Here is a 26,759-nt window from a genome sequence, read left to right on the forward strand (position 1 = left end):
ATCTAAGCTTACATTTTCAGGGCAGTGTAGGTACCAGCTCTCCTCGGATGTGGATCCGTCTCACAAATGCATTGCAAGAACGGATCCGTCTCTCCGCTTGTCATGCGGACAGACGGATCTGTCTTGTATCTTTTTTTCACATTTTTACCGGTCTGCGCATGCCGGTATTTTGAATGCCGGATCCGGCACTAATATATTCCTATGGGGAAAAATGCTGGATCCGGCATTCAGGCAAGTCTTCAGTTTTTTTCGCCGGACATAAAACCGTTGCATGCTACGGTTTTATCTTTTGCCTGATCAGTCAAACAGACTGAACTGAAGACATCCTGAACGGATTACTCTCCGTTCAGAATGCATGGGGATATGCCTGATAAGTTATTTTCCGGTATAGAGCCCCTGTGACATACCTCTATGCTGGAAAAGAAAAACGCTAGTGGGAAAGTACCCTAAGGTAAGTCCAAGAGAGGCGGTATATTAGTGTTGGGTACGTCTGCGGAAGCCACCTTGACGCCTGGTAGATGGGCCTGACACAAGTTTGATCAAAATGTGCGCAAAGAGCTTCCATTTTTCCATTTACAGTAGGTATAAGACCACTTTAATTTAGAATGATCCCCATTTCTCAGCTCTATTGTTTGTATGTGTAAAGTTGTGCAGCCAACTTTTTTTACCAACCATGTTTGCTTTATGGATATGCACCTGTGACTATGAATATAAATGTGCTAGTCTAAATTTTCTTGTAGTACAGCAGCTTCATATTTCAGTAGATTATCTCTTATCATTTGTATCTGCCAGAGATGACGTCTGGTAGATGCCAAATACTGAGCTGAGACGTTCGACATTTTCTGTCGTATGTAGTGCAGTAACCCTAATTCTGTTTTTCCAAAATGTGCTACCATGGGATTTTCAGGCCCTCCCCCCCCCCCCCCCCCATTGTATTGGAGGCCATTTTCAGTAAAACTAGCAGGTTTGGCAATTTTACTATAAAATACAGTACTTTCCAAATATGCTGCTGTGCTATATGGAGCGTATTTTACACATTTTTGAGGACTTTACACCGCAAAAAAAAAAAAAAAACACTGCTGAAATTGATATCAGTTTCTCTTGAAATTAGCCAAGTATTTTTCCGCCAACCTATTACGCTGTGTGTGAACATACACCTGGGGGCAAAGGGGAGATTTTAACATAACTCAGACATCCCCTTGGTCGCCCCAAAAAATAATCCAGCCCACTCTTACTGGGCTGCCGGTGCTGTCTATGCCACCCCTGTATTTTAAAAGAAAAAGGAAAAAGTCTGGTATCGTGTTAGCCAGTAGAAAACGAGTTTAGTGCCCTTTATTATGAGAAACAAAATCAGAGAACTGCAGGTTTGATATCTTTTAATGGCTAACAAAGCAATGATGTTACATAGCAAGCTTTCGAGACATTACCAGTCCCTTCATCAGGCATACTACAAGAATGTACGAAGAAACAGCAATATACTGTATTTTTTGACCCATAAGACGCATTTTTTCCCCCCAAAGTGGGGGGAAAATGGATCTGTGTCTCATGGGGCGAATACTAATGAGCGCTTCCATTATGGAAGTGCTCATTAGTAGCAGAGGATCGGGAAGCGGTGAAGGCTGTGTACTTACCGCTTCCTGGTCCTCGGCTGTGGTTGCGCACACCGTGAGGGCACTGTTAACTCACGCTGTGCGCGTCGGATCACAGCACAGCCGTCTACAGGAGGAAGAAGATCTCGGTGGTGTCCGGAGCAAGAGAGGTGTTTTTTTTATATTTTATGTGATATGAGGCATGGGGCCGATGATAAGAGGCATATAGGGGCTAATGAGAGGCATTTGGGGGCTGATGAGAGGCCTGGGGCTAATAAGAGGCATGGGGGCTGATGATAAGAGGCATGGGGGCTGATCTGAGGTCTGAATGGGGGGTCTTATTTATTTTTGGGCTCTTATCTGCGGTCTGATTGGGGTCATTCACATTGTTGTCTGAGCTGAGGTCTGGTTAGGGGTCTGATGTGGGGTGTGATTGGCGTCTGTTGTAGAAATATTAATAGTTGTAATCCGCTCGCATCAAAGTTTGTGTAAGGAAAGGTAAATCCCTATTCCCTCAACCGCAGTCAGAGTCAGACACAGGTGTTACCATCTTGAATTCTTCTGAGCAACTCCTTTCCCCCTGCTCAGTCTGTTTCTTTTATTTACTCCCAAAAGGTGTAAAAGGGGCTGGCCCAAGACAAGGATACAGGAAGTGATGACATACAGGAAGTGATGACATAGGAAGATGAGAACATAGCCAGCTAACAAGCACATGTATCCTATAACCACTGGAGCGAACCCTATCCAGCCTTGCTCAGTGATCAATGCCAGATAAAGTTACTATGATCCTCATGCATGTTTATTTACAGGACAACGTCATTATCTCCAGCGGCTGATCAGGCGCACTAGAGAAAACAAACGCACGTTCCTTTCATATATTGTTCTCTTAACAAATGCATCCACGCCAAGCCAATAAATCTGCGTCTTGCGCGGGGGCCCTAGCCGGCGTCCATACATCAGCCAACAAAACGCTGCTCTGCTGAACACATCAGTCTCCCCCGGCCCACAGCCCAGCACTGTGACAGGACATACACAGGAAGATATCCACTCCAATGGTTTACCCTGACACTGAGAGACATGATGACAATATACACAATATATTAGAAACACATCCTAATAAAATTTCCACAACAGGTCTTATCAACATTGGGGGTCTGATTGGGGCTGTCAGCTGAGGTCTGATTAACATTGGGGGTCTGACTGCTAGTCTAATGAAAAATATTTTTTTCTTATTGTCCTCCTCTAAAACCTAGGTGTGTCTTATGGGCCGGCGCCTCTTATAGGGCATAAAACACGGTATACACTGCGTGCAGAATTATTAGGCAAATGAGTATTTTGACCACATCATCCTCTTTATGCATGTTGTCTTACTCCAAGCTGTATAGGCTCGAAAGCCTACTACCAATTAAGCATATTAGGTGATGTGCATCTCTGTAATGAGAAGGGGTGTGGTCTAATGACATCAACACCCTATATTAGGTGTGCATAATTATTAGGCAACTTCCTTTCCTTTGGCAAAATGGGTCAAAAGAAGGACTTGACAGGCTCAGAAAAGTCAAAAATAGTGAGATATCTTGCAGAGGGATGCAGCACTCTTAAAATTGCAAAGCTTCTGAAGCGTGATCATCGAACAATCAAGCGTTTCATTCAAAATTGTCAACAGGGTCGCAAGAAGCGTGTGGAGAAACCAAGGCGCAAAATAACTGCCCATGAACTGAGAAAAGTCAAGCGTGCAGCTGCCAAGATGCCACTTGCCACCAGTTTGGCCATATTTCAGACCTGCAACATCACTGGCGTGCACAAAAGCACAAGGTGTGCAATACTCAGAGACATGGCCAAGGTAAGAAAGGCTGAAAGACGACCACCACACAAGCTTAAATGTCAAGACTGGGCCAAGAAATATCTCAAGACTGATTTTTCTAAGGTTTTATGGACTGATGAAATGAGTGAGTCTTGATGGGCCAGATGGATGGGCCCGTGGCTGGATTGGTAAAGGGCAGAGAGCTCCAGTCCGACTCAGACGCCAGCAAGGTGGAGGTGGAGTACTGGTTTGGGCTGGTATCATCAAAGATGAGCTTGTGGGGCCTTTTCGGGTTGAGGATGGAGTCAAGCTCAACTCCCAGTCCTACTGCCAGTTTCTGGAAGACACCTTCTTCAAGCAGTGGTACAGGAAGAAGTCTGCATCCTTCAAGAAAAACATGATTTTCATGCAGGACAATGCTCCATCACACGCGTCCAAGTACTCCACAGCGTGGCTGGCAAGAAAGGGTATAAAAGAAGAAAATCTAATGACATAGCCTCCTTGTTCACCTGATCTGAACCCCATTGAGAACCTGTAGTCCATCATCAAATGTGAGATTTACAAGGAGGAAAAACAGTACACCTCTCTGAACAGTGTCTGGGAGGCTGTGGTTGCTGCTGCACGCAATGTTGATGGTGAACAGATCAAAACACTGACAGAATCCATGGATGGCAGGCTTTTGAGTGTCCTTGCAAAGAAAGGTGGCTATATTGGTCACTGATTTGTTTTGGTTTTGTTTCTGAATGTCAGAAATGTATATTTGTGAATGTTGAGATGTTATATTGGTTTCACTGGTAAAAATAAATAATTGAAATGGGTATATATTTGTTTTTTGTTAAGTTGCCTAATAATTATGCACAGTAATAGTCACCTGCACACACAGATATCCCCCTAAAATAGCTAAAACTAAAAACAAACTAAAAACTACTTCCAAAAATATTCAGCTTTGATATTAATGAGTTTTTTGGGTTCATTGAGAACATGGTTGTTGTTCAATAATAAAATTAATCCTCAAAAATACAACTTGCCTAATAATTCTGCACTCCCTGTATACAATAAGAACAGAGACCTGGTGTGATGAATGGACATTTGAAAAACAACTGAATATCAAAGATCTTGAGAATGAGTCCTTAATTATCTTACAGATAAGGGGTGTGAAAGTTTTATGTTCTCTAAACTGATGTTATCTCAGAGACCTGGTGCCCCCAATATGTCTATAGAGGGCTCTTTAGATCTTATAGTGTGCCATAAATCCTGGGGACAAATTCAGTCCAGTATTTAAAATTTCAAGCTGTGTTATAAATATGTATTCCCAAATTCTGGCTCTGGAACTTTCATGTGTCCTTCATTGTGTCCTGGGCTGCACAAATACTTAGCCACAGGAAAGTGAAGCTTCTTCTCTTTAATTATGTGGTGGTGGGACCTCATCCTTGCTTTCTGTACTGTTTTTCCAACATAGAGGCCCCCAACAGGACATTTAGTGCAGATATTCAGATACACAACATTAGATGTAGAACATGTGAATGCCTGAGGGATCTTATAGTCCTGCTGTGTGTTGGGGATCTGGATCTACGGTTTATGGCCATGAACTTCTGATCAGAATATTACTCAGATTTGGAGGTTGTTTGTAAGCCAGTAAGGTAGGATCTGGGAAGATTTATTATTATATTTTTTTTTTTTTTTTTTTTATATAACTTTCTTTATTTGGATGTAAAAGGCAAATAGCATACATTTGAGAAATCACATTGTATGCAGTATACAACTATGTCTCAGACATATCACATCATGTACATCCTTTTATAGCATATGATTACATTTGAAAAAAGATAACCATGTCAGTTCTTATATCCCCCCCCCAACACGTTGCTCATGTTGATCCTAAACATCACCTCTGAAAACCTTCTAACCTCATGATTCTATATGTGACTTCTCTCCTATACCTCAAGTAGTCCTAGTGTGCCCTAAACTTTTGCTTCCAGATACCACTTGGTTTGCACAAAGGGGGATATCAATTCTTTGATTTCCTCTTTCGTTAAAATATGCTCAACGAGTTTCCTCCATTTTGTTATGAATTTTGCCACTGCCTTCTCCCTACTTTTACCAGCTTCCAGCCTTTCCAAATAAAGTATCCTTCTCACCAGACCTATAACTTCTTCCTTTGTAGGAGATGTATTAGTCAGCCAATGACGCAATAAACACTTCTTTACCGCCATGAGGACAATATGCACCCCTGGTTCCGCAACTCCTTTCCCCTGGGATTCATCTTGTCCCACTGGTATATATTGAAATATACACTGCTGGGGTTCTACCTTTTACCTCTACATCCCAAACCTCTCTGATAAAGGAAATTATCTCTTCCCACAGTGGTTTGATATGTGCACAACTCCACAACCTGTGTAAAAGATCTGCTTTTGGTTGTGAGCATTTAGGGCACTTTCTAAGATAGTGAGCTGGGGCATTAGAGTATGAAAGGTTAAAAGCATAGATTGCTTTATGTAAGATTCTCAGTTGCGATTCTCGCCACTGTTCGCTTTGGATTGCCTTTCTAATATATTCTAAACCCTCTCTCATTTTGAGGGCTAGATCTGCAACCTTGATGTCTTGATGCAAACACATTTTTTACCAAGCCTATTGAACTCGTGCCGCGAATACGTCTATATACAGTACAGACCAAAAGTTTGGACACACCTTCTCATTCAAAGAGTTTTCTTTATTTTCATGACTATGAAGGCATCAAAACTATGAATTAACACATGTGGAATTATATACATAACAAACAAGTGTGAAACAACTGAAAATATGTCATATTCTAGGCTCTTCAAAGTAGCCACCTTTTGCTTTGATTACTGCTTTGCACACTCTTGGCATTCTCTTGATGAGCTTCAAGAGGTAGTCCCCTGAAATGGTCTTCCAACAGTCTTGAAGGAGTTCCTAGAGATGCTTAGCACTTGTTGGCCCTTTTGCCTTCACTCTGCGGTCCAGCTCACCCCAAACCATCTCGATTAGGTTCAGGTCCGGTGACTGTGGAGGCCAGGTCATCTGGCGCAGCACCCCATCACTCTCCTTCATGGTCAAATAGCCCTTACTTTCAAAGTTTTCCCAATTTTTCGGCTGACTGACTGACCTTCATTTCTTAAAGTAATGATGGCCACTCGTTTTTCTTTACTTAGATGCTTTTTTCTTGCCATAATACAAATTCTAACAGTCTATTCAGTAGGACTATCAGCTGTGTATCCACCTGACTTCTCCTCAACGCAACTGATGGTCCCAACCCCATTTATAAGGCAAGAAATCCCACTTATTAAACCTGACAGGGCACACCTGTGAAGTGAAAACCATTTCAGGAGACTACCTCTTGAAGCTCATCAAGAGAATGCCAAGAGTGTGCAAAGCAGTAATCAAAGCAAAAGGTGGCTACTTTGAAGAACCTAGAATATGACATATTTTTCAGTTGTTTCACACTTGTTTGTTATGTATATAATTCCACATGTGTTAATTCATAGTTTTGATGCCTTCAGTGTAAATCTACAATTTTCATAGTCATAAAAATAAAGAAAACTCTTTGAATGAGAAGGTGTGTCCAAACTTTTGGTCTGTACTGTATGTCGGCAAGTGAAGTCATGCCCTCACCTCCCCCCAGAAGAACTGCAAACCAGATCAATCTGTCGGCATCCCCCATAGAGGCGGGAAGATTGTTTTTAGCCGGTCATCCTTATGTAAGACATGGTGTATTTTTTTTCGGCAGTTTTCCTCAGTACATCTAATTGTGGGTTGTAGATCACAACCAGAGGTAAACGCTGGTTCTCTTTCTTTTCCTTCTTGGAGAAGTTGACTTCTGGGGATCCTGGTGGCTCTTGTGATCTGATCTTCAATTGAAGCGGGATGATCGCCCTGGTGTAAAAATGTTCTTTTCAGATATTGTAAATGCTCATCCCCGTCTGATGGGCTGGAACAGATTCAGTTATATCTGATGGCCTGAGATATAGATGATAGACTTTTTTAATATTTTTGGGGTTGAGGTATGTAGGCCAATCAAGGATTTTCGATACAGGGATGCGTCTGTATTGAGTCATCTTGAAGTTTTATGGTGGTGTCCAGAAAGCTGATTTCTGTATGTGAATAGTTGAGGGTCAGGTTTATGGCGGGATGGAATTTTTTGAATCGTTCATGAAATTTTATCAGTTCATGTTCAGAGTCAGTCCAGATTATTAGGATGTCATCAATGAAACGGAAGTAGGCCAAGGTTTTTTTGGGGGAGGGGTACCAAGAAGTCACTTTCCAGTTTTGCCATGAAAAGATTTGCATATTGCGGTGCCATTTTACGGCCCATGGCAGTCCCAGTGCATCGTAAATATACCTCCTTGCCAAAAGAGAAATTATTGTGGGTGAGGATGAATTTGGCCAGTTGCAGTATAGACTCTGAGACAATCCCATTGGCCTCCAGACAGGGTGGATTTGATTTAAATCATAGTTTTCTACATAAAGACAAATTCTTGCTGGTATAACTTATAATATGCAAGTAGATGAAGATTTTTAGAATAACAACTTTTCATATTAGTTTGATTAGGCTGATTCTGCATTCATAGGTTTGTAGAAGTTAGGATTAAGGTATTTTTCTCAACTCTGTTCATGTTATAATATTTTTGCTGTGAAGAAGAGGCATGTGATCTCTGCTGAGTCAAATTCAGTTTTGAGAACTGCAAATGTAAACTAAGCATCTGTGATAATATCTTGTAGGCAGAGAAACTGCCCAATAATCTTACAAAAACCTCTGGAAGAGCATGACATTGTGAATGGATTAATGGAATTTATTTACCAAAAAAATTACACATATAGAAACATAGAATGTGTCGGCAGATAAGAACCATTTGGCCCATCTAGTCTGCCCAATATACTGAATACTATGGCCCTATCTTATATGAAGGATGACCTTATGCCTATCCCATGCATGCTTAAACTCCTTCACTGTATTTGCAGCTACCACTTCTGCAGGAAGGCTATTCCATGCATCCACTACTCTCTCAGTAAAGTAATACTTCTTGATATTACTTTTAAACCTTTGCCCCTCTAATATAAAACTATGTCCTCTTGTAGAAGTTTTTCTTCTTTTAAATATTCTCTCCTCTTTTACCTTGTTGATTCCCTTTATGTATTTAAAAGTTTCTATCATATCCCCTCTGTCTCATCTTTCTTCCAAGCTATACATGTTAAGGTCCTTTAATCTTTCCTGGTAAATTTTATCCTGCAATCCATGTACTAGTTTAGTAGCTCTTCTCTGAACTCTCTCCAAAGTATCAATATCCTTCTGGAGATATGGTCTCCAGTACTGAGCACAATACTCCAAATGAGGTCTCACCTAGTGCTCTGTAGAGCGGCATGAGCACCTCCCTCTTTCTACTGGTAATGCCTCTCCCTATACACCCAAGCATTCTGCTAGCATTTCCTGCTGCTCTATGACATTGTCTGCCTACCTTTAAGTCTTCTGAAATAATGATCCCTAAATCCCTTTCCTCAGATACTGAGGTTAGGACTGTATCACTGATTTTATATTCTGCTCTTGGGTTTTTACGTCCCAGGTGCATTATCTTGCACTTATCAACATTAAATTTTAGTTGCCAGATTTTTGACCATTCCTCTAGTTTTCCTAAATCCTTTTCCATTTGGTGTATCCCTCCAGGAACATCAACCCTGTTACAAATCTTTGTGTCATCAGCAAAAAGACACACCTTACCATCGAGGCCTTCTGCAATTTCGCTGATAAAGATATTAAACAATATGGGTCCCAGAACAGATCCCTGAGGTACCCCACTGGTAACAAGACCATGGTCTGAATATACTCCAGGGACTACAACCCTCTGTTGTCTGTCCCTCAGCCGCTGCCTAATCCATTCAACAATATGGGAGTCTACGTACAGCCTTATTCTACATAATTAAAAAACGAATCTTTATTTGATCATGGAATAACCTTTGGATGGTAATATATTTTCCTCAAAAAGCATTTTATATAAACAAAAATCCGATTTAAATAAAAAAAAATCTGATTTTTTTTAATTAAAAAAAAAAAATCATTGATTTTTATCCACCCTGCCTCCAGGTATACTTGGCAAGCAGTTAATCCATCATCGTGTGGGATACTCGAAAGCAAGAATTCTACATCCATGGTGGCCAAGGGAGGGGACCTAAACCCCTGTATTTTAGCACTCATGTGGTTCTTGCATCTTCAGGACCCGCCAAAAAAAAACTGGTTATGACTGCCCAAATAAATTAAGGCCATTGATTACCTTCCTGTTTGAATATTTCCCAAATCCCTACATCCCAGATATGGATTTATTAGTGGATGGATTTTTTTTAAGGTCCTAATTTTCATAATTTCATTTTTTTTATAACTGCCACATAAAGATGTTATTTCCATTTGCATTACTTTATCGTGATGGGGGCATCATATTTTATTTGGAGGATCTCCAATAATTGAGTTGCTCCTTACTTGGGATTGACCGATATTGATTTTTTTAGGGCCGATACCGATAATTTGTGAACTTTCAGGCCGATAACCGATAATTTATACCGATATTCTGTGAAATTTCATTTTTGAAAAAAAAAAATTCCTACACACATCTGCTGAAAATCAATATTTGTATTGTTAATGTGTATTTTTTTTTTTTTTTTGTAAATCTTTCTTTTTTATTTATACTTAATATTTTGGTGTTTATTTTTTACTAACTTCTAACCCCCTTAGGGACTAGAACCCTTTTCCTATTCACCCTGATAGATCTCTATCAGGGTGAATAGGATCACACACTGTCCCTGCTGCTCTGTGCTTTGTGCACACAGCAGCATGGAGCTTACCATGGCAGCCAGGGCTTCAATAGCGTCCTGGCTGCCATGGTAACTGATCGGAGCCCCAGGCTTACACTGCTGGGGCTCCGATCGGAGGAGCAGGGGAGAGGGGATCCTGTGGCCACTGCCACCAATGATTAAAACTGAGGGGGCTTGGGTGGGGGGGCGCACTGCGCCACCAATGTTTTTAATACTGGGGTGGGGGGCGCACTGCGCCACCAATGATTATTACTGGGGGGCTTAGGGGGCCACACTGCGCCACCAATGAACATAAATCTCTCATTTATTCATATACAGGAGGCAGGAGCTGGCTGCAGAATCACATAGCCGGCTCCCGACCTCTATGAGCGGTAGCTGCGATCCGTGGCACCTAAGGGGTTAACTACCACAGATCGCAGCTACCGCTCATAGAGGTCGGGAGCCGGCTATGTAAATCTGCAGCCAGCTCCCGCCTCCTGTTCAATTTGAATGAATGAGTAAGTCAACATCATTGGTGGCGCAGCGGCCACAGCCCCTCCCCTCCTCTTGTCTTCTCTCCTCTCATTGGCGGCAGCAGCAGCAGCAGCACAGGGGGAGGGAGACACTGCTTCCTTCTCCCCTGTGCTGCGGAGGGAACACGGAGAGCGCTGTCAGCAGCGCGATCTGTGTTCCCAATACGTTATCGGTATATCGGCAAAATAGATGCCGATACCGATAACTGTCAAAATCCTGAATATCTGCCGATAATATCGGTAAAACCGATAATCGGTCGATCCCTACTCCTTACCAATCCCATTTATCAAACTTGTGTAAAGTAGAACTGACTCTATTTCCCATAGCAACCAATCGGATTCCACCTTTAATTTTCTAATGGAGCTATGAAAAATGAAAGGAGAAATCTGATTGGTTGCTATGGACAACTAAACCACTTCTACTTTACACCAGTTTGATAAATCCCCCCCCATGTCTGTATTAAGGATTTATTTTTTGGTGGACCTCTTACACCCAAAAACAGAAATACTGGCAGCATTTTGGGGATTAGTGATCCATTACTGTTCCTACAGATGGTTCTGGACACTGTCCTTTTATCTATTCTGTCGGTGACTGGTTCTTTTTGTGCATAGAGGTTTCTACATGGCCGGGCAGGGACCTGTTATGGTGCATCACGTCCGTCTCTCATATAGGGATTGTTGGGGCTAAAGAGACGTTGTACGACCAGTCACTTTGAAAAATAGCTTGTCATTATAGCTGGACAGGTCTTCTGCTACATAGCTGGGTGCATTTTTACCCATTTTCTTGCATATTCACTACAGTATATATTTTTTCTGCAATAATTTATTACATGTCAGACCAGAATGTTGTTAACAACAAAGAATGACAGAAATGCGGGACAACTGCTTTGTTAGCGAGACATAGTCATATGTACAGGCACATGTCTTTTTAGAAAAACATGCCTCCCTTATAGGTACACAGCTTCACGTCTCATCTGTATACACCACAAAGATAAGAATGTGACATATTTATAAGACAGTAACAGTTACTCATTTAAATGTTTTTTCTCCCATGTCATGTGACAATTTATTGAAGATTTTAAGAAAATCATACATATTCATGAATTCGGCCTATAATTGTATGCACACAGGACCATTGGACGCATGCTGTAAGAGATCTAGGGGGTCATTTACTAACAGAAATTTGACTATTTTTTGTTTATTTCTGAGTAGATTGCGGCACAAAGGTTATATGCGCCAAAATCTGCAACTTTCCCTGCGCACTCCAGGTATAAAAAAAGGGGGCGTGGCAGGGAAGGGGTAGGCCCATCTCATTTATAATTTTATACGCCTGTTTTAGCGTCTAAAATGCCGGTCTTAATAAATGACCCCCCCCCCCCCCCTAGCGTTACCCACGATGCTAGGGAGACTGGTCACTGTCGCGGCCTGCTATTGGCTGCTACCCCCGTCGCCAGATGGTTTGATCCGCGCGACGGGGAGAAGCAGCAGCCGTGCAGGGATCTAGAGTGACCCGGGTGTCGGTGAGTGGATAAGTGTGCACTAGAGGAGGGGCCCAGGTATTCTGGGGGTCATTATAGGGATCGGATAATCCCTTTAAGGCTACAAATAAGCTCTGTATGGTCAGATCCAACGGTCTCACTTTGATCTGTCCACTAATTACAACTCACATACATTTGGTCAATTATCAAAAAGTAGGGGACAGATGGAAGGGGGTATAAACTATTTGTTGGAGGAAACCAGAGTACCCGGAGGAAACCCATGCAAAAAAAGGGAGAACATACAGTACCCCAGCGCTGCAAGGCAACAATGCTAACCACTGAGCCACCGTGTTGTCTTTATGGAAAGGTTATTTGTACACTGTATAGCAGTACATCATGAATAAGAGTGGGCAAGGCAAGCCATGGTGTGGACCACACTGGGGACAGCCAATTTTGCTTTATGGCAGCTCATTAATAAATCATATAGTATCCTGCACTCAAGGCATCAGTAAGGGAAATAAAATGGTTGTTTGTAGATGCCAAGTGCAGTACCCCTCTAGGGCACTGCAAAGGGTTCACTATTGCTACTCATTAACCTACTGTTATTTAAAGAAAGTGTTGTGATTTATGGTTAAATACTTGTTTTTCTAATAGTATGCAAGTCCCACAGCCAATTTACAAGCAACTAATTGGTTAACATTTGTTTATTATTTATGTCGTCAGGGGGATGAACCCAGGTCCATCCCCTGTTCAGTTAGTTAGAGGAGTGCAAGACAGGCATGTGTAATAGAAGCTCTGTCTACAAGGCCTCAAGTTCCAGAGAGCTGCCCTCTCTGAGACTTCAGTTTAGCAAAGAACAGCTCTAACACTAAAGTATCTCTCAGAGAAAGAGAACAGACCTCTTGAGAAGGTCAGGTAACGCCAGTAAAGGTACTTTTACATGAGGCGATGGTTGGTCCGATTAAGCGAAAAACAAATTGTTTCTTGGTGCAGTGAACATTTTAACAATGGCCCTTTAGACTGGCCAATTATCGTTCACAAAATCGTAATTTCGATCACATATTCCATCATTTGTAAAGTGGACTGTTGCACTTACACAAAGCGGAAATTTGAGCGGCGTGAAGAGGACGATTCCTCTTTACACGTATAAAATTTTTTACGTCCAACGTTGATTTTTGTGCCCACATAAATGATGGAACCGACAAGAAATCTACTGATTGTCGGTTGTCGCTCTATCGTTCATTGCTTTTACACTGCTTGGTAATCGTGGCCTTTCGCTCAATTTTACGATAATTTACACGATAATCGGCTACTGTAAAGGTACCTTAAGACCGTTTATGGCAAGAGAACTTACTGCTGTGGGAGGCATTCATTGCTCCAGCACCCCTCAGTTCGGGAACTGCAGTAGGAGATAAACTAATTGCCTGCCTATAGTTACAGTACTTGGAAAGACTGTAAAGAGTACAGAGTACAGAGAGAGGGACTGGAAGTACTATTACCGCTATCACTCTGTTGCCCGTACGCTGTCATTGTGGAAATTGTTGCTCTGTAATAAAACTTTATTTATTGCAACCCACGGGCCTGATCATTGTCTCCATACTGCTTCGACTCTGCATCCACTGTCCTGCCTTACACCCTGACCAAACATCTACAATCAAAGGCACCCCAGCTACCATCAGACAGGAGCCCCAATTCCATGGTGTTCCCCAAGGGAAGAAAGGGTGAACCCTCCATTCACTGCACAGAGCGCCAGAGGGCAGATTGCCACCATGAGCCGTAATTACTACTTCACCTCTCAGTGCCACAACTACCACTTATATTCTCCGCTCCCCATCCAGGGCTTGCTGCACAAGTCTAAATGTTTGAGGCTTTGTTTAATCAGTATATAACCTTTAGCCTGCTGTTGTTGGGGTACGTTGGGTGTTGGAGATTTCCAGCAGTTGGAGAGTCACAGATTGGTTGACCATGGGTAAAGAAGGATCAGGATGACTGCTCAGAAGGTCTCTCTTGAACTTGTAGTATTATATAACATGGCATTTCTCTTTTATGACTACTTTTGTTGACTCTAGCTAATCTCTTACAGATATTTGGAGGACTCGTTTGGATTTTGGTGGCAGCCTCCAATGTGCCGGTGCCAGTTGTACAAGGATGGGTGATGTTTGTATCGGTGACAGCGTTCTTCTGCTCCCTAATATACCTTTGCGTGTTCCTCTGTGGTCTGGCACATTCGATCCCTACTAACTGGAATTTTGTGGTAAGTTTTAAGATTTATATTCAAATTACCTAGAATCCTCAGTTTCTCCAACTGTTCTCATTGTTATTGACCAAAATGGAGATGCTGAATTAATCCAAGACATCTACAACACACACTTCAGCACTGATCCATAGACACCAACGTTTCCTCTGCCCTGAATGCAGACAAAATAATTTCCCATCTGATGGGTTTTGGTTAAGACGTTGCCGTATAACTTACGTAGCAGGCCATAGCTCAAGCCTATCCAGCACAGACCCCTCAACATCAGCTATTGTATGTAGGCTTTAACCTAAAGCTCATGATATAACTGTTGGCTAAACGCTCATTTGGCCTGCAGCTATCTCTCCCAATCACATGGCCGAGCATTCGTTGTGAATGGAAGACAGGAAAAATCCATTGTTGCTATATCTCCCTGAAAACAAAAGCATAAATCCAAATGCCCAACCCTTCTCTTCTCCAACATCTGCCATCAGGAGAGTGTCGAGAGGCTCCTGAACTCATTAAATTGGCATGTTTGGCCAACATACATCAAGTGTGTATGGTCTCCTCTAGTATCTAGAGAAGTTCCTATGTTATTCTATGTCACTTGGGTAGACACACTTCTTTCCCTCCCCAAATACCTCCTCGATAACAGATCTAAGGACCATCTTTGAGTGTTTCTTAAGATTAACCAAGTACACTTTGAGTGACTGTCAAATATCCAGACATGGGGAGCCGTATGAGTTTCATGCCATCCCCAATAGATATTTAAAGTGTAAGTCTCGTTTCGGTTTAGTCTTTGTAGCAAAGTGGTAACTGAGTGTTGCTAAGGGGAGGCTGTCTTTAGTCTTCATTGTTTTACTGAACACTGAAGACATCTGTGTGTAACAAGTCAGATAGGCAGGGTGATGGGCAGTGATAGGGAACATGTCCATAGTCAGGGGCTGGGGTGGAGGCAGGCTGGAAGCCTCTGTATGTTACACCCAGGTGTCTTCAGCACTCAACAGAACTAAAGACAGACGCTCCTTAGCAACACGCAGTTAGAGCTTTCCTAAGAAGACTCTTCACAACCTGTTTTCTAGTAGAATGAAACATCTTTCTCTAATAAAGTATATAACAAAAACCGTTTAAAATCCCCGTTCCTACATTATATGAAAAATAAACCTGAACAACAGTTACAGTTTAAGTTTGAGTGAAGAAATTTTATTCTTGGTTTACGGAAGTGCTGACTTTTCAAGACCTTTGCCTGCCATCATCGCATGGACAGATTTGCATATTCTCAGTGTGGACAATGACATTTCCTATTTAAGATCTTGAAAGACACCATGGATTTGATGAATTTTTTTTATTCTGAAACCAGAATGCCCCTTTAATAAATATACAGTGAGGAACAGAACTATTTGAGCACCCTGCGATTTTGCAAGTTCTCCCACTTAGGAATCATGGAGGGGTCTGAAATTCACATTGTAGGTGCATTCCCACTCTGAGAGACAGAAAATTCAGGAAATCACATTGTTTGATTTTTAAATAATTTATTTGTCTTGCACTGCTGAACATAAGTATTTGAACACCTGAGAAAATCAGTGTTAATATTTAGTACAGAAGCCTTTGTTTGCAATTACAGAGGTCAAACGTTTCCTGTTGTTCTTGACCAGGTTTGCACACACTGCAACAGGGATTTTGGCCCACTCCTCCACACAGATCTCCTCTAGATCTGTCAGGTTTCTGGGCTGTTGCTGAGCAACATGAAGTTTCAGCTCCCTCCAAAGATGTTCTATTGGATTTTGGTCTGGAGACTGGCTAGGCCACTCCAGAACCTTGATATGCTTCTTACAGAGCCACTCCTTGGTTATCCTGGCTGTGTGCTTTGGGTCGTTGTCATGTTGGAAGACCCAGCCACGACCCATCTTCAATGCTCTGACTGAGGGAAGGAGGTTGTTGCTCAAAATCTCACAATAAATGGCCCCATTCATCCTCTCCTTAATTTCTTTATTATTTCTACTAGAAGTTGTGAATGAATTGCTAGCAGTCTGCAGTAAGGGTACAGAGGGGAGGTAACCAGTTGGGGGGGGGGGGGGGGGGTGTACCTGCACAGTCTGAAAATGGCAGCACTGATTGGATAGAGTGAGTCTGTGCAGGTACACACCTCCAACTGGTTTCCACCCCTATGTACCCTTACTGCAGACTGCTAGCAATTCATTCATAATTTATAGTAGAAATAACACAGGAATGGTACAACATACGAATAAGAATAGATGCTCCGGAATTATTACATGGGAAATGCATGAAGCTATTAAAATAGGCATGTCAGGAGTGGTGAACGGTCCTCTTTAAAGCGAACCTCTCATGTTAAAAATGCAGCATGGGATGAAATAGTGAGAGGTGAGTAGATCGATATTAAACGTTGCATTTGTTTTATTTAAATCCCTGCTCGTTCTAGGGTTAGTCCAGTGGGCGATCCTGCTCAGTGACTGACAGCTTTCCTTATATGTACACAAAGCTGTCAATCACTGATAGGTCCGCCCGCTGGACTCCTAAGCCTAGAAAGATTATAGATGTAAATGAATATACAGGTGAAACTGAAAAAATTTGAATATCGTGCAAAAGTTCATTTATTTCAGTAATGCAGCTTAAAATTAGAATTTTGTGAAAAGGTTCAATATTCTAGGCTCAAAGTGTCACACTCTAGTCAGCTAATTAATCCATACCCCCTGAGCAAAGGGACCTGAGATTGTGACTTTGGGGTTTTCATAAACGGTAAGCCATAATCATCCAAATTATAACAAATAAAGGCTTGAAATATCTCGCTTTGCATGTAATGAGTCTATGGCCTCATGCACACGACCGTTGTGTGCATCCGTGGCCGTTGTGCCGTTTTCCGGTTTTTTTCGCGGACCCATTGACTTTCAATGGGTCCGTGGAAAAATCGGAAAATGCACCGTTTTGCAGCCGCATCCGTGATCCTTGTTTCCTGTCGGTCAAAAAAATAGGACCTGTCCTATTTTTTTGACGGACAACGGTTCACGGACCCATTCAAGTCAATGGGTTTGTGAAAAAACACGGATGCACACAAGATTGGCATCCGCGTCCGTGGTCTGTGGCCGTAGGCTACTTTCACACAGACGGATCCGCAGATCCGTCTGCATAAAAGCTTTTTCAGAGCTGAGTTTTCACTTCGTGAAAACTCAGATCTGACAGTATATTCTAACACAGAGGCTTTCCCATAGTGATGGGGACGCTTCTAGTTAGAATATACTTTGAACTGTGTACATGACTGCCCCCTGCTGCCTGGCAGCACCCGATCTCTTACAGGGGGCTGTGATCCGCACAATTAACCCATCAGGTACTGCACCGGAGGGGTTAATTGTGCGTATCATAGCCTCCTGTAAGAGATCATGTGCTGCCAGGCAGGAGGGGGCACACCCCCCTCCCTCCCCAGTTTTAAATTCATTGGTGGCCAGTGGGCCCCCCCTCCCTCCCTTGTACCCCCCTCCCTACCCTGTAGTTAACACATTGGTGGCCAGTGCGGCCGCCCCCCCTCCCTCCCCTGTAGTTAAAACATTGGTGGTCAGTGTGGGCAGCACCCCCTCCCTCCCCTGTAGTTAACACATTGGTGGCCAGTGCGGCCGACCCCCCCCCCCCTCCCTCCCCTGTAGTACTGTAGATTCATTGGTGGCCAGTGGGCCCCCCCTCCCTCCCCCTCCTAATTAAAATCTCCCCCCCTATCATTGGTGGTAGCGGAGAGTACCGATCGGAGTCCCAGTTTAATCGCTGGGGCTCCGATCGGTAACCATGGCAACCAGGACGCTACTGCAGTCCTCGTTGCCATGGTTACTTAGCAATTTTTATAAGCATTATACTTAGCTGCAATGTCTGTGACCGGCCGGGCGCTCCTCCTACTGGTAAGTGACAGGTCTGTGCTATAAGCAATGCGCCGCACAGACCTTTCACTTACCAGTAGGAGGAGCACCCGGCCGGTCACAGACATCGCGGCTCGCAGGTAAGTATAATGCTTCTAAAAATTGCTAAGTAACCATGGCAACCAGGACTGCAGTAGCATCCTGGTTGCCATGGTTACCGATTGGAGCCCCAGCGATTAAACTGGGACTCCGATCGGTACTCTCCGCTGCCACCAATGATAGGGGGGGGATTTTAATTAGGAGGGGGAGCCCACTGGCCACCAATGAATCTACAGTACTACAGGGAAGGGAGGGGGGGCCGGCCGTACTGGCCACCGATGTGTTAACTACAGGGGAGGGAGGGGGGGGAGGCCACACTGGCCACCAATGTGTTAACTACAGGGGAGGGAGGGGGGGCCGGCCGCACTGGCCACCAATGTGTTGACTACAGGGGGGGAGGGGGGGTCTGCCCCCTGCTGCCTGGCAGCACCTGCCAGGCAGCAGGGGGCAGTCATGTACACAGTTCTTTTAGTATATTCTAACCTGAAGCGTCCCCCATCACCATGGGAACGCCTCTGTGTTAGAATATACTGTCGGATCTGAGTTTCACGATCTAACTCAAATCCGATGGTATAAAAGGGACTCCTGACTTTACATTGAAAGTCAATGCGGGACGGATCCGTTTGCAATTGCACCATATTGTGTTAACGTCAAACGGATCCGTCCCCATTGACTTGCATTGTAATTCAGGATGGATCCGTTTGGCTCTGCACGGCCAGGCAGACACCAAAACGACTTTTTTTTCATGTCTGTGGATCCTCCAAAAATCAAGGAAGACCCACGGACGAAAAAACGGTCACGGATCACGGACCTACGGACCCCGTTTTTGCAGACCTTAAAAAAAAAAAACGGTCGTGTGCATGAGGCCTATCTCATATGTTAGTTTCACCTTTTAAGTTGCATTACTGAAATAAATGAACTTTGCACGATATTCTAATTTTTAACCTGTAATACAAGTTCTACTGAATCTTATCCCACAAAACTACACACATCAGTCTGCTCAGCTCCTCCTGGTTTATATGGCCTCGTTCACATCTCCATCAAGCAGAGAACAGCCTGCTGGATTTCGCCGGATCCAGAATTGCCGGATTGTCTAGTTAACGCCGGATCCCCATTGACTGTAATGAGGTCCATCGGTAAATGTCCGGTTTCAGCCAGAAAAAAAATGTTGCACGCAGCGTTTTTTTGTCCATCCGACACCGGGCATTTGTGCCACATCAGGCAGCTGGATCTGCTTGACGGAGATGTGAATGAGGCCCGACCTGCTGCTCAATGGATGGCAGTTCCCATGTGACAGGTTCACTTTAAAGAAAGTTTTCCTGCTTCCGCTGATGTCACAGATTCCTGTCTGGAGGGTGGACGGGGACATCACTTCTGTCATGGACAGGACAATTGACATTGCTTATTCCCTCTCACTTTAAGGGGTGAGGGATCGATGGGGCTTAATCTGTTTTTGATGACTGTTTAATGGATTCTGCAATATAAAGTAAAAAAAAAAAAAAAAGATTAAAAAATATATTTTATTCAATATATGGTATGTATGATATCTGAATAACTTCCGTGAAATCCGTACATCATCAGCTCGTGCGCAGTTCCGATCTTGGCTCCAAGGACTGAAATGTAATGTGCGGGTTTACAGGGCCAGCCAGGAAAACAGTGATGGCAGGGGGGAGGTGACTATGGAGGACAGGCAGGGTGAAGTGGTGCTCTGAGGGGCTAGGCCCACCCCTTGGTGCACTGAATCTCTCATTAGCATATGCAATAAACTCAAGAAAGTGGCCACAGATTTCAACAAGAGCGGATTCATTTCACTAAGCATGGTCAACCCTAACAGGCAGTATGCTGGGTTTAGTAGGGTTGATCCTGTTGCAGATTTTGTATTAGGATCTGGGATCTTTGCTTTCCCCCTGGGGCCTCTGTTCGGTGTGATCGTGTTCTTCTAGGGCCCTGTTTTCACCACTGTTGACTTCATACTAAATAGCCTCTTATCAGTGTCCTTCATCTAGAACCTATGCCAAGTGGACGTAAAGGTTATCGAGGTGGTTTTCCTGCCTTATTTCCATGAATAACTAAATTCCCTACTGCAAGATTACATGTTATAGTCTAGCAAAAATGATAGTAATCTTCAACGGGTTATCCTATGACTAATGTAAAAAATGAAAATCAGACATTATATACATAATATAACAAAGCTAGAACCAACCCTGTACCTCAAGTGGATCCAGAGATCTACCCAGTCATTGCTCCAATTGCTCTGCTAGATTCACTTCAAGCTGGCAGCTCAAGGGGCATGTCCTTTCTCAGGGAGTGTCCTTAACGCTGCAGCTCTCTCCCTACCAAAGCTTAGGGGGGTGTCCTTCCTGCTGCAGCTCTCTGGTGTCAAACCAGATGTTGAAATGGGGAGACCCAGGACTTGCAGAGCTGGTGGAAAAGCGAGGGAGCCGGAGCCTAGCTGAGGAGAACCACTGCATTTCCAGCCATGCTGTGGGGTTTGTAGAAAAGGTCCACCAAGGTCAACAACCCCTTTAAAGAATTCTTGTTGGAATTTCTAACCTCCTGCGGTGTAATAATAATTGTGCAGGGTCCTATCTAATTAGCTATGGTGGATGCAGAAGTAGTAATTGCACTTGGGCCTGAGGCGGCTGAAAGGCTCCTTTACCACATAATGTAAGAAGACACCGGTATCCTGAATAGCACATTACGGTAGGGGGTGGGGGGCCTGTACAGATTTTTGCACTGGGGCCTAGAAGCTTCAGGTTATGCCTGTAGTCCTGACAGTGGAGCAGTGTAGAGTTTGGTTCACTGTGGTCCACTATTTGATTAGTCAGTGTGCTATATACAATATGTAATATCTTCTGTATATGCAGTTCAATACTACAGATGAGCCGTGGGCATCAGGCTTCCTCTGCACCCATTACAGCCAGTGGCATACCTACCATGGAGGCAGACCACCTAACTGCCGTGGACCGGTATGGTGGGGACTTTCTGGAACGTTCCTGACATAAATCCAGGCATTTTCTGCCAACCGCTACTAGGCGGAGGTCAGTGCATAGAGTTTGGTACAGCTTCCAATAAAGGGGTATTCCGGTTATAGAAAGTTATCCCCCATCCACAGGATCAGATCTATGGGGGTCCTACCACTAGGACCCCAACCAGTCTCAGAACACTGTACTTGGCTACCTCTGGAGCTCCCATAGAAATGAATGGAGTGGCGGCTTGCTTTTCCGACCAGCTGCTACATCAATTTCAGGGGGCTCCACGGGGTATGGGGCCCCCGTTCTTGTGAACTGTGGGGGTCCCAGTAGTAGCACCCCCACCAATCTGTCCTGTGAATAATGAATAACTTTCTATAACCAGAATACCCCCTTTAAGTTCAATGGTAACTGTAGAAATTCTTCTGCACTGAGCTCCCCCTAGTGGTGGTTGCAGGCAGACAGCTTTATCATGTACTATGTGAAAGGAATCAGAGGATTTAGAGCTGTACGGGGGAGATTTATCAGGGCATGTAAAAACATTGAGAAATACCGTACTTTTCACGCTATAAGACGCACCTAGGTTTTTGAGGAGGAAAATAAGAAAAAAAATATTTTGAACCAAAAGGTGTGCTTTTGGTGGGTTTTGAACTAATGGTGGTCTGTGGATGACACTATTATGGGAATCTGTGGATGACGCACTGTTATGGGGGTCTATGGCTGGCGCACTGTTATGGGGGATCTGTGGGTGACACTGTTATGGGGGATCTGTGGGTGACACTGTTATGGGGGATCTGTTAGTGACACTGGTATGGGGGATCTGTGGGTGACACTGTTATGGGGGATCTGTTAGTGACACTGGTATGGGGGATCTGTGGGTGACACTGTTATGGGGGATCTCTGGATGGCTCTTATTGGAGTCTCTGGATGGCACTGTTATGGGGATCTGTGGATGACACTGTTATGGGGGGATCTGTGGATGACACATATATAGCATCTTATGCTATGTGTCATCCACAGATCCCCTCCATAACAGTGTCCCTGTAGTGTGAATGACCCCCAATACAGGGAGTGGGGGTCGCATCTGGTTTTATAATGACAGCGGGGCCCGTGCAGTGACTGTATTCTACTACACGGGCCCCGCTCACTGTATATAATCGTATCTGTAATTGTTAATGTATAAAAATTCTGGGTAATCAGCGCCTGTATTACTTACAAGCGCTCGGTAGCAGAAAGGAGGGAAGAGGCAGGCCGGGAGGACGGGCGCTGGCAGCGTGAGTCACTACATCATGCGCCTTGCGCCGCCCACTTTATGAATGCTTGTGAGTAATACAGGCGCTGATTACCCAGATTTTTTATACATTAACAATTACAGATACGATTATATACAGTGAGCGGGGCCCGTGTAGTAGAATACAGTCACTGCACGGGCCCCGCTGTCATTATAAAAGCAGATGCTGGCCCCCAGCCCCTCCTCCCTCTCAGCTGATACACCCGCCGCACGGCGGCGTGGCGTATGATAAAAAATTCTGCAAAATGCAGCATTCGCCCCATAAGACGCACTGCTATTTCCCCCACTTTTGGGAGGGGAAAGTGCGTCTTATAGGGCGAAAAATACGGTATTGTGTTCAGAAAGAGCACAATATTAATAGAGCATATTTTTCCAAAGAAGTTAAGCAAAGTGGTGAGGAGGGTGGCTTTTTTCTTTTTTTTTATTAAAAACGTCCTATAGTTATTTAAAAAAAATCATGATTTGTCATACTATCTCATTAGGGGGGCACCAAGTGTTGCTATGGGAGAGATCTGTGTTTGCAACTGCCTATAGCTGTGACCAGTGATGTATACAGATGGTGGTGGGCACCGTTACCAACATCCAGATGGGCCCCTCAGTGTGGTGACTTTCACATTTAGTAGGGGATAGTATTAATCAGGGTTGGGCCCCTTCTGTATGAGGCTCCATTCCAGCTACATGGTCTGCCTCTATGGTATTCAGCCCCTATGGTAGAATCCTCTTCTATTTATCAAAATTAGACCTTGAGGAAGTGTGTCTTTAAATGGGTTTTCCAATTTGCATCAACATCCTTTACAATAATCATTTATGAAGGGAGCTGTAATTCAGTAATGTATTTCTTTTACCTTTATCGCTCCTATCTCCCATTCTGGGCTGTGGTCACATGACCATGTCCATCCAGCTCTGTCTTATTTCCTGTGATGCTCTGTCCATGGGCAGGGTAGTGATAGGGGAGTGTCTATGTAAATAACTGGGTGGGAGGAGCTATAAACTAGCTGGGAATTGTTTGGGGCAGTGATTAGGGGAGTGTATGTAAATAACTGGATGGGAGGAGCTATAAACAAGCTGGGCGGTGTTAAAAGCAGTAATAGGGGAGTGTCTATGTAACTTCCTGGGGGGGAGGTGCTATAACCTAGCTGGGCATTGTTAGGGGCGGTGCTGGAGATGTGGCAGAGATTGGAGAAGTGCATCATGGGTTTGGTTGGATACAGCAACAGAAAGTGCTACATTTACATGGTGAAAACGGGACAGGAGGAGAGTCCAAATTGAAAAAAACTTATTTACATGAGGTAAACAACTAGATGCGCATATTTGTAATAAACCATAGTAATCCTGGAAAACCCCTTGAAATACTGTACACAGGTGACATTACTGACACTTCCTGTGTATGCATCATATGAACGATCCATCCTCGTTAATTCTTTCCCTCATTTTATAAGGATTCCAGTTGATCGTTCTTGCAGTTTATAACCACGTTGCAGGTTGGGGCACGTTCTGTATGAAGCAGAAATTCTGGTTGGGTCTACATAGTGTGCAGCTTTTAAGTAGAAAAACTTGATGTTCCACCCATTGGTTGGCACAGAGGATTGCACCATAATGATTAACAAAGGCTGAAATCTGAGTAATCAATGGTACCTGTCTTGTATGTGTGTTTAACCCCAGGATCTGGCCCTGTGCCCATGCTAATTTCGATTAGTTCACTAGACTTATTTCATGCACAGTAATTAGGGAGGCACAGCTTGTAGCTAGTTAACCCTGGGGATAAAACCTGAATTTTGGCCTAACACCTAGAGTTTGATGACTTTGCAGCAACCTGGTCTGCAGGGGCGACACGTGAGGCTACGGTGGGCCGATGGGGGTAGTAGTTGTCTGTACTCACAGTTAGCAGAGCCTCCCTGGGCCGGCATGCAGTGATGGGGAAGACAGCACTAAATCCTCCGGGGCACTCTCTATTGCAGGGAACACCAGCCAAATGGAAGTTGAGGTGCCCTTGATGGTAATGGGTATGCTTGGGGTGCTTTGGTGGCTGGGCCCCTGTGTTCGTGACGCCAGCACCATTAGGTGCAAATGAAGTTGGTAGGACGGATGAGGAGTCAATTGTAATAAACAGAACTTTTACTAAGGGCTCTTTCACACTTGCGTTCTTTTCTTCCGGCATAGAGTTCCGTCAGTTTTATCCTAATGCATTCTGAATGGAGAGAAATCCGTTCAGGATGCATCAGGATGTCTTCAGTTCTGGACCGGAACGTTTTTTGGCCGGAGAAAATACCGCAGCATGCTGCGCTTTTTGCTCCGGCCAAAAATCCTGAACACTTGCTGCAAGGCCGGATCCGGATTAATGCCCATTGAAAGGCATTAATCCGGATCCGGCCTTAAGCTAAACGTCGTTTCGGCGCATTGCCGGATCCGACGTTTAGCTTTTTCTGAATGGTTACCATGGCTGCCAAGACGCTTAAGTCCTGGCAGCCATGGTAAAGTGTAGTGGGGAGCGGGGGAGCAGTATACTTACCACCCGTGCGGCTCCCCGGGCGCTCCAGAGTGACGTCAGGGCGCCCCACGCGCATGGATGACGTGATCACATGGACACGTCATCCATGCGCATGGGGCGCTCTGACGTCATTCTGGAGCGCCCCGGGAGCTGCACGGACTGTAAGTATACTGCTCCCCCGCTCCCCACTACTACTATGGCAACCAGGACTTTAATAGCGTCCTGGCTGCCATAGTAACACTGAACGCATTTTGAAGACGGATCCGGGTTCAGAGCTGAACCCGGACATAACCTCATTTTCACCCAGGCAGCCCCCCTTACTTGAGCATCGGAGCAGTTTATGCTCCGATGCTCTCCTTTGCCCCGCGCTGAATCGCTCAGGGCAAAGGCATTTTCTGGAGTTCCGGTGACGTACCGGGCTCTCCTTAGGGCTGCCAGGCGGAGGCTTCCTCCCAGCAGTAAGCCCGATGACGTCACCGACACTGATGGGCGGGCTTTAGCGCTGACCTAGCCTGTCAAACGGCTAGGGCATCGCTAAAGTCCGCCTATCAGAGCCGGTGACGTCACCGAACACACTGCTGTGTTATTGTAAATAAAAGAGCCCTTACCCTGCGCTATCCAGTGCAGGGCAAGGGAGCATCAACTGCTCCGATGCTAACATCAGGGGGTCTGCCTGGGTGAAATGATGGGTATGTCCGTGTTCAGCCCTGGACCTGGACAACCCCTTTAAGTCTCTCCAGGTCACTGTTGCTTGTGAAGTCCATTGGCTAATCTTAGCTCTAATCTCCACTAGACTTACTTGTCTGTGCTGCTGTAAATACTGTGTTGATCCTCTCCAGGCTTGATCAGGACCCAGAGGATGAAAAGGCAGCTACATTGTGGACTAGGACTGTTCTGCTCCTCCATACACTTGCTTCCTTCTCCTCTCTCTCAACTCTACTTCCTTTCTAAAAAAAAACTACTTTATTAGCTAACCCCAGACTATATATATGTAAGTGCTGCCAGCACCACCTAGGGGCGAATAGGTGCAATAACTCTTCCAGCCTGGTATTAGGAATTACAATTTACATGTAAATAAATTAAAGGGGTTGTCCGGGATTGGGGACAATGTTCTAAGTGTACAACAGTGACACAAATATTACACACATGCCTGTCCTATCTTTGCCACACATGTCTGATGCCCCGTTTTCATATCGTAAATTCTCAGCCGGAAGTGCCTATTTTCTCATAGTCAGTGACGTACCGGGTCCCTTGCTGCAGAGCGAAGCCTCTTCTTCTGCTTCGCAGGGAGCCCGGTGACGTCACCATCAGCCTCAGTAATTATGCAGATCGCAGGGAGGGGCGGTGACTAGGCTGGAAGACATTGTGCTAAGCCACGCCCCTCCAGTCCGGTCACCGGGCATGGCACTTTCTAATGAATGAAGGAGGCGGAATATCAATGAGGGGGCGGAGTTACGGCGGAGATGATAGTCAGCTGTAACCACGTGATGCCGCGCTGCGCTGGGACCCACAGGGCAGTGCGGCAGGAAGCTAGGCAAAGATAAACATAGATGTAAACAATGCGTGGGGGACCGTCGGAGCCCTGCAGAAGTGGCGAAAATACCTAAAAACATATGGGGG

At 44.4% G+C, this 26,759-nt stretch overlaps 1 protein-coding gene across 1 annotated transcript in view; it reads left to right on the top strand.

Annotated features, from left to right (window-relative positions):
- MAL2 (mal, T cell differentiation protein 2) overlaps positions 1-26,759 on the top strand; it is a 67,855-nt gene that overhangs the window by 17,638 nt on the left and 23,458 nt on the right. The window contains exon 2 of the mRNA XM_040433056.1: positions 14,280-14,450. Within this exon, the coding sequence (XP_040288990.1) occupies positions 14,280-14,450 (171 nt within the window). The remainder of the gene's footprint in view (positions 1-14,279; positions 14,451-26,759) is intronic.

The sequence above is a fragment of the Bufo bufo genome, chromosome 5 (genome assembly GCF_905171765.1).
Source record: "Bufo bufo chromosome 5, aBufBuf1.1, whole genome shotgun sequence".
Lineage (NCBI taxonomy): Eukaryota > Metazoa > Chordata > Amphibia > Anura > Bufonidae > Bufo > Bufo bufo.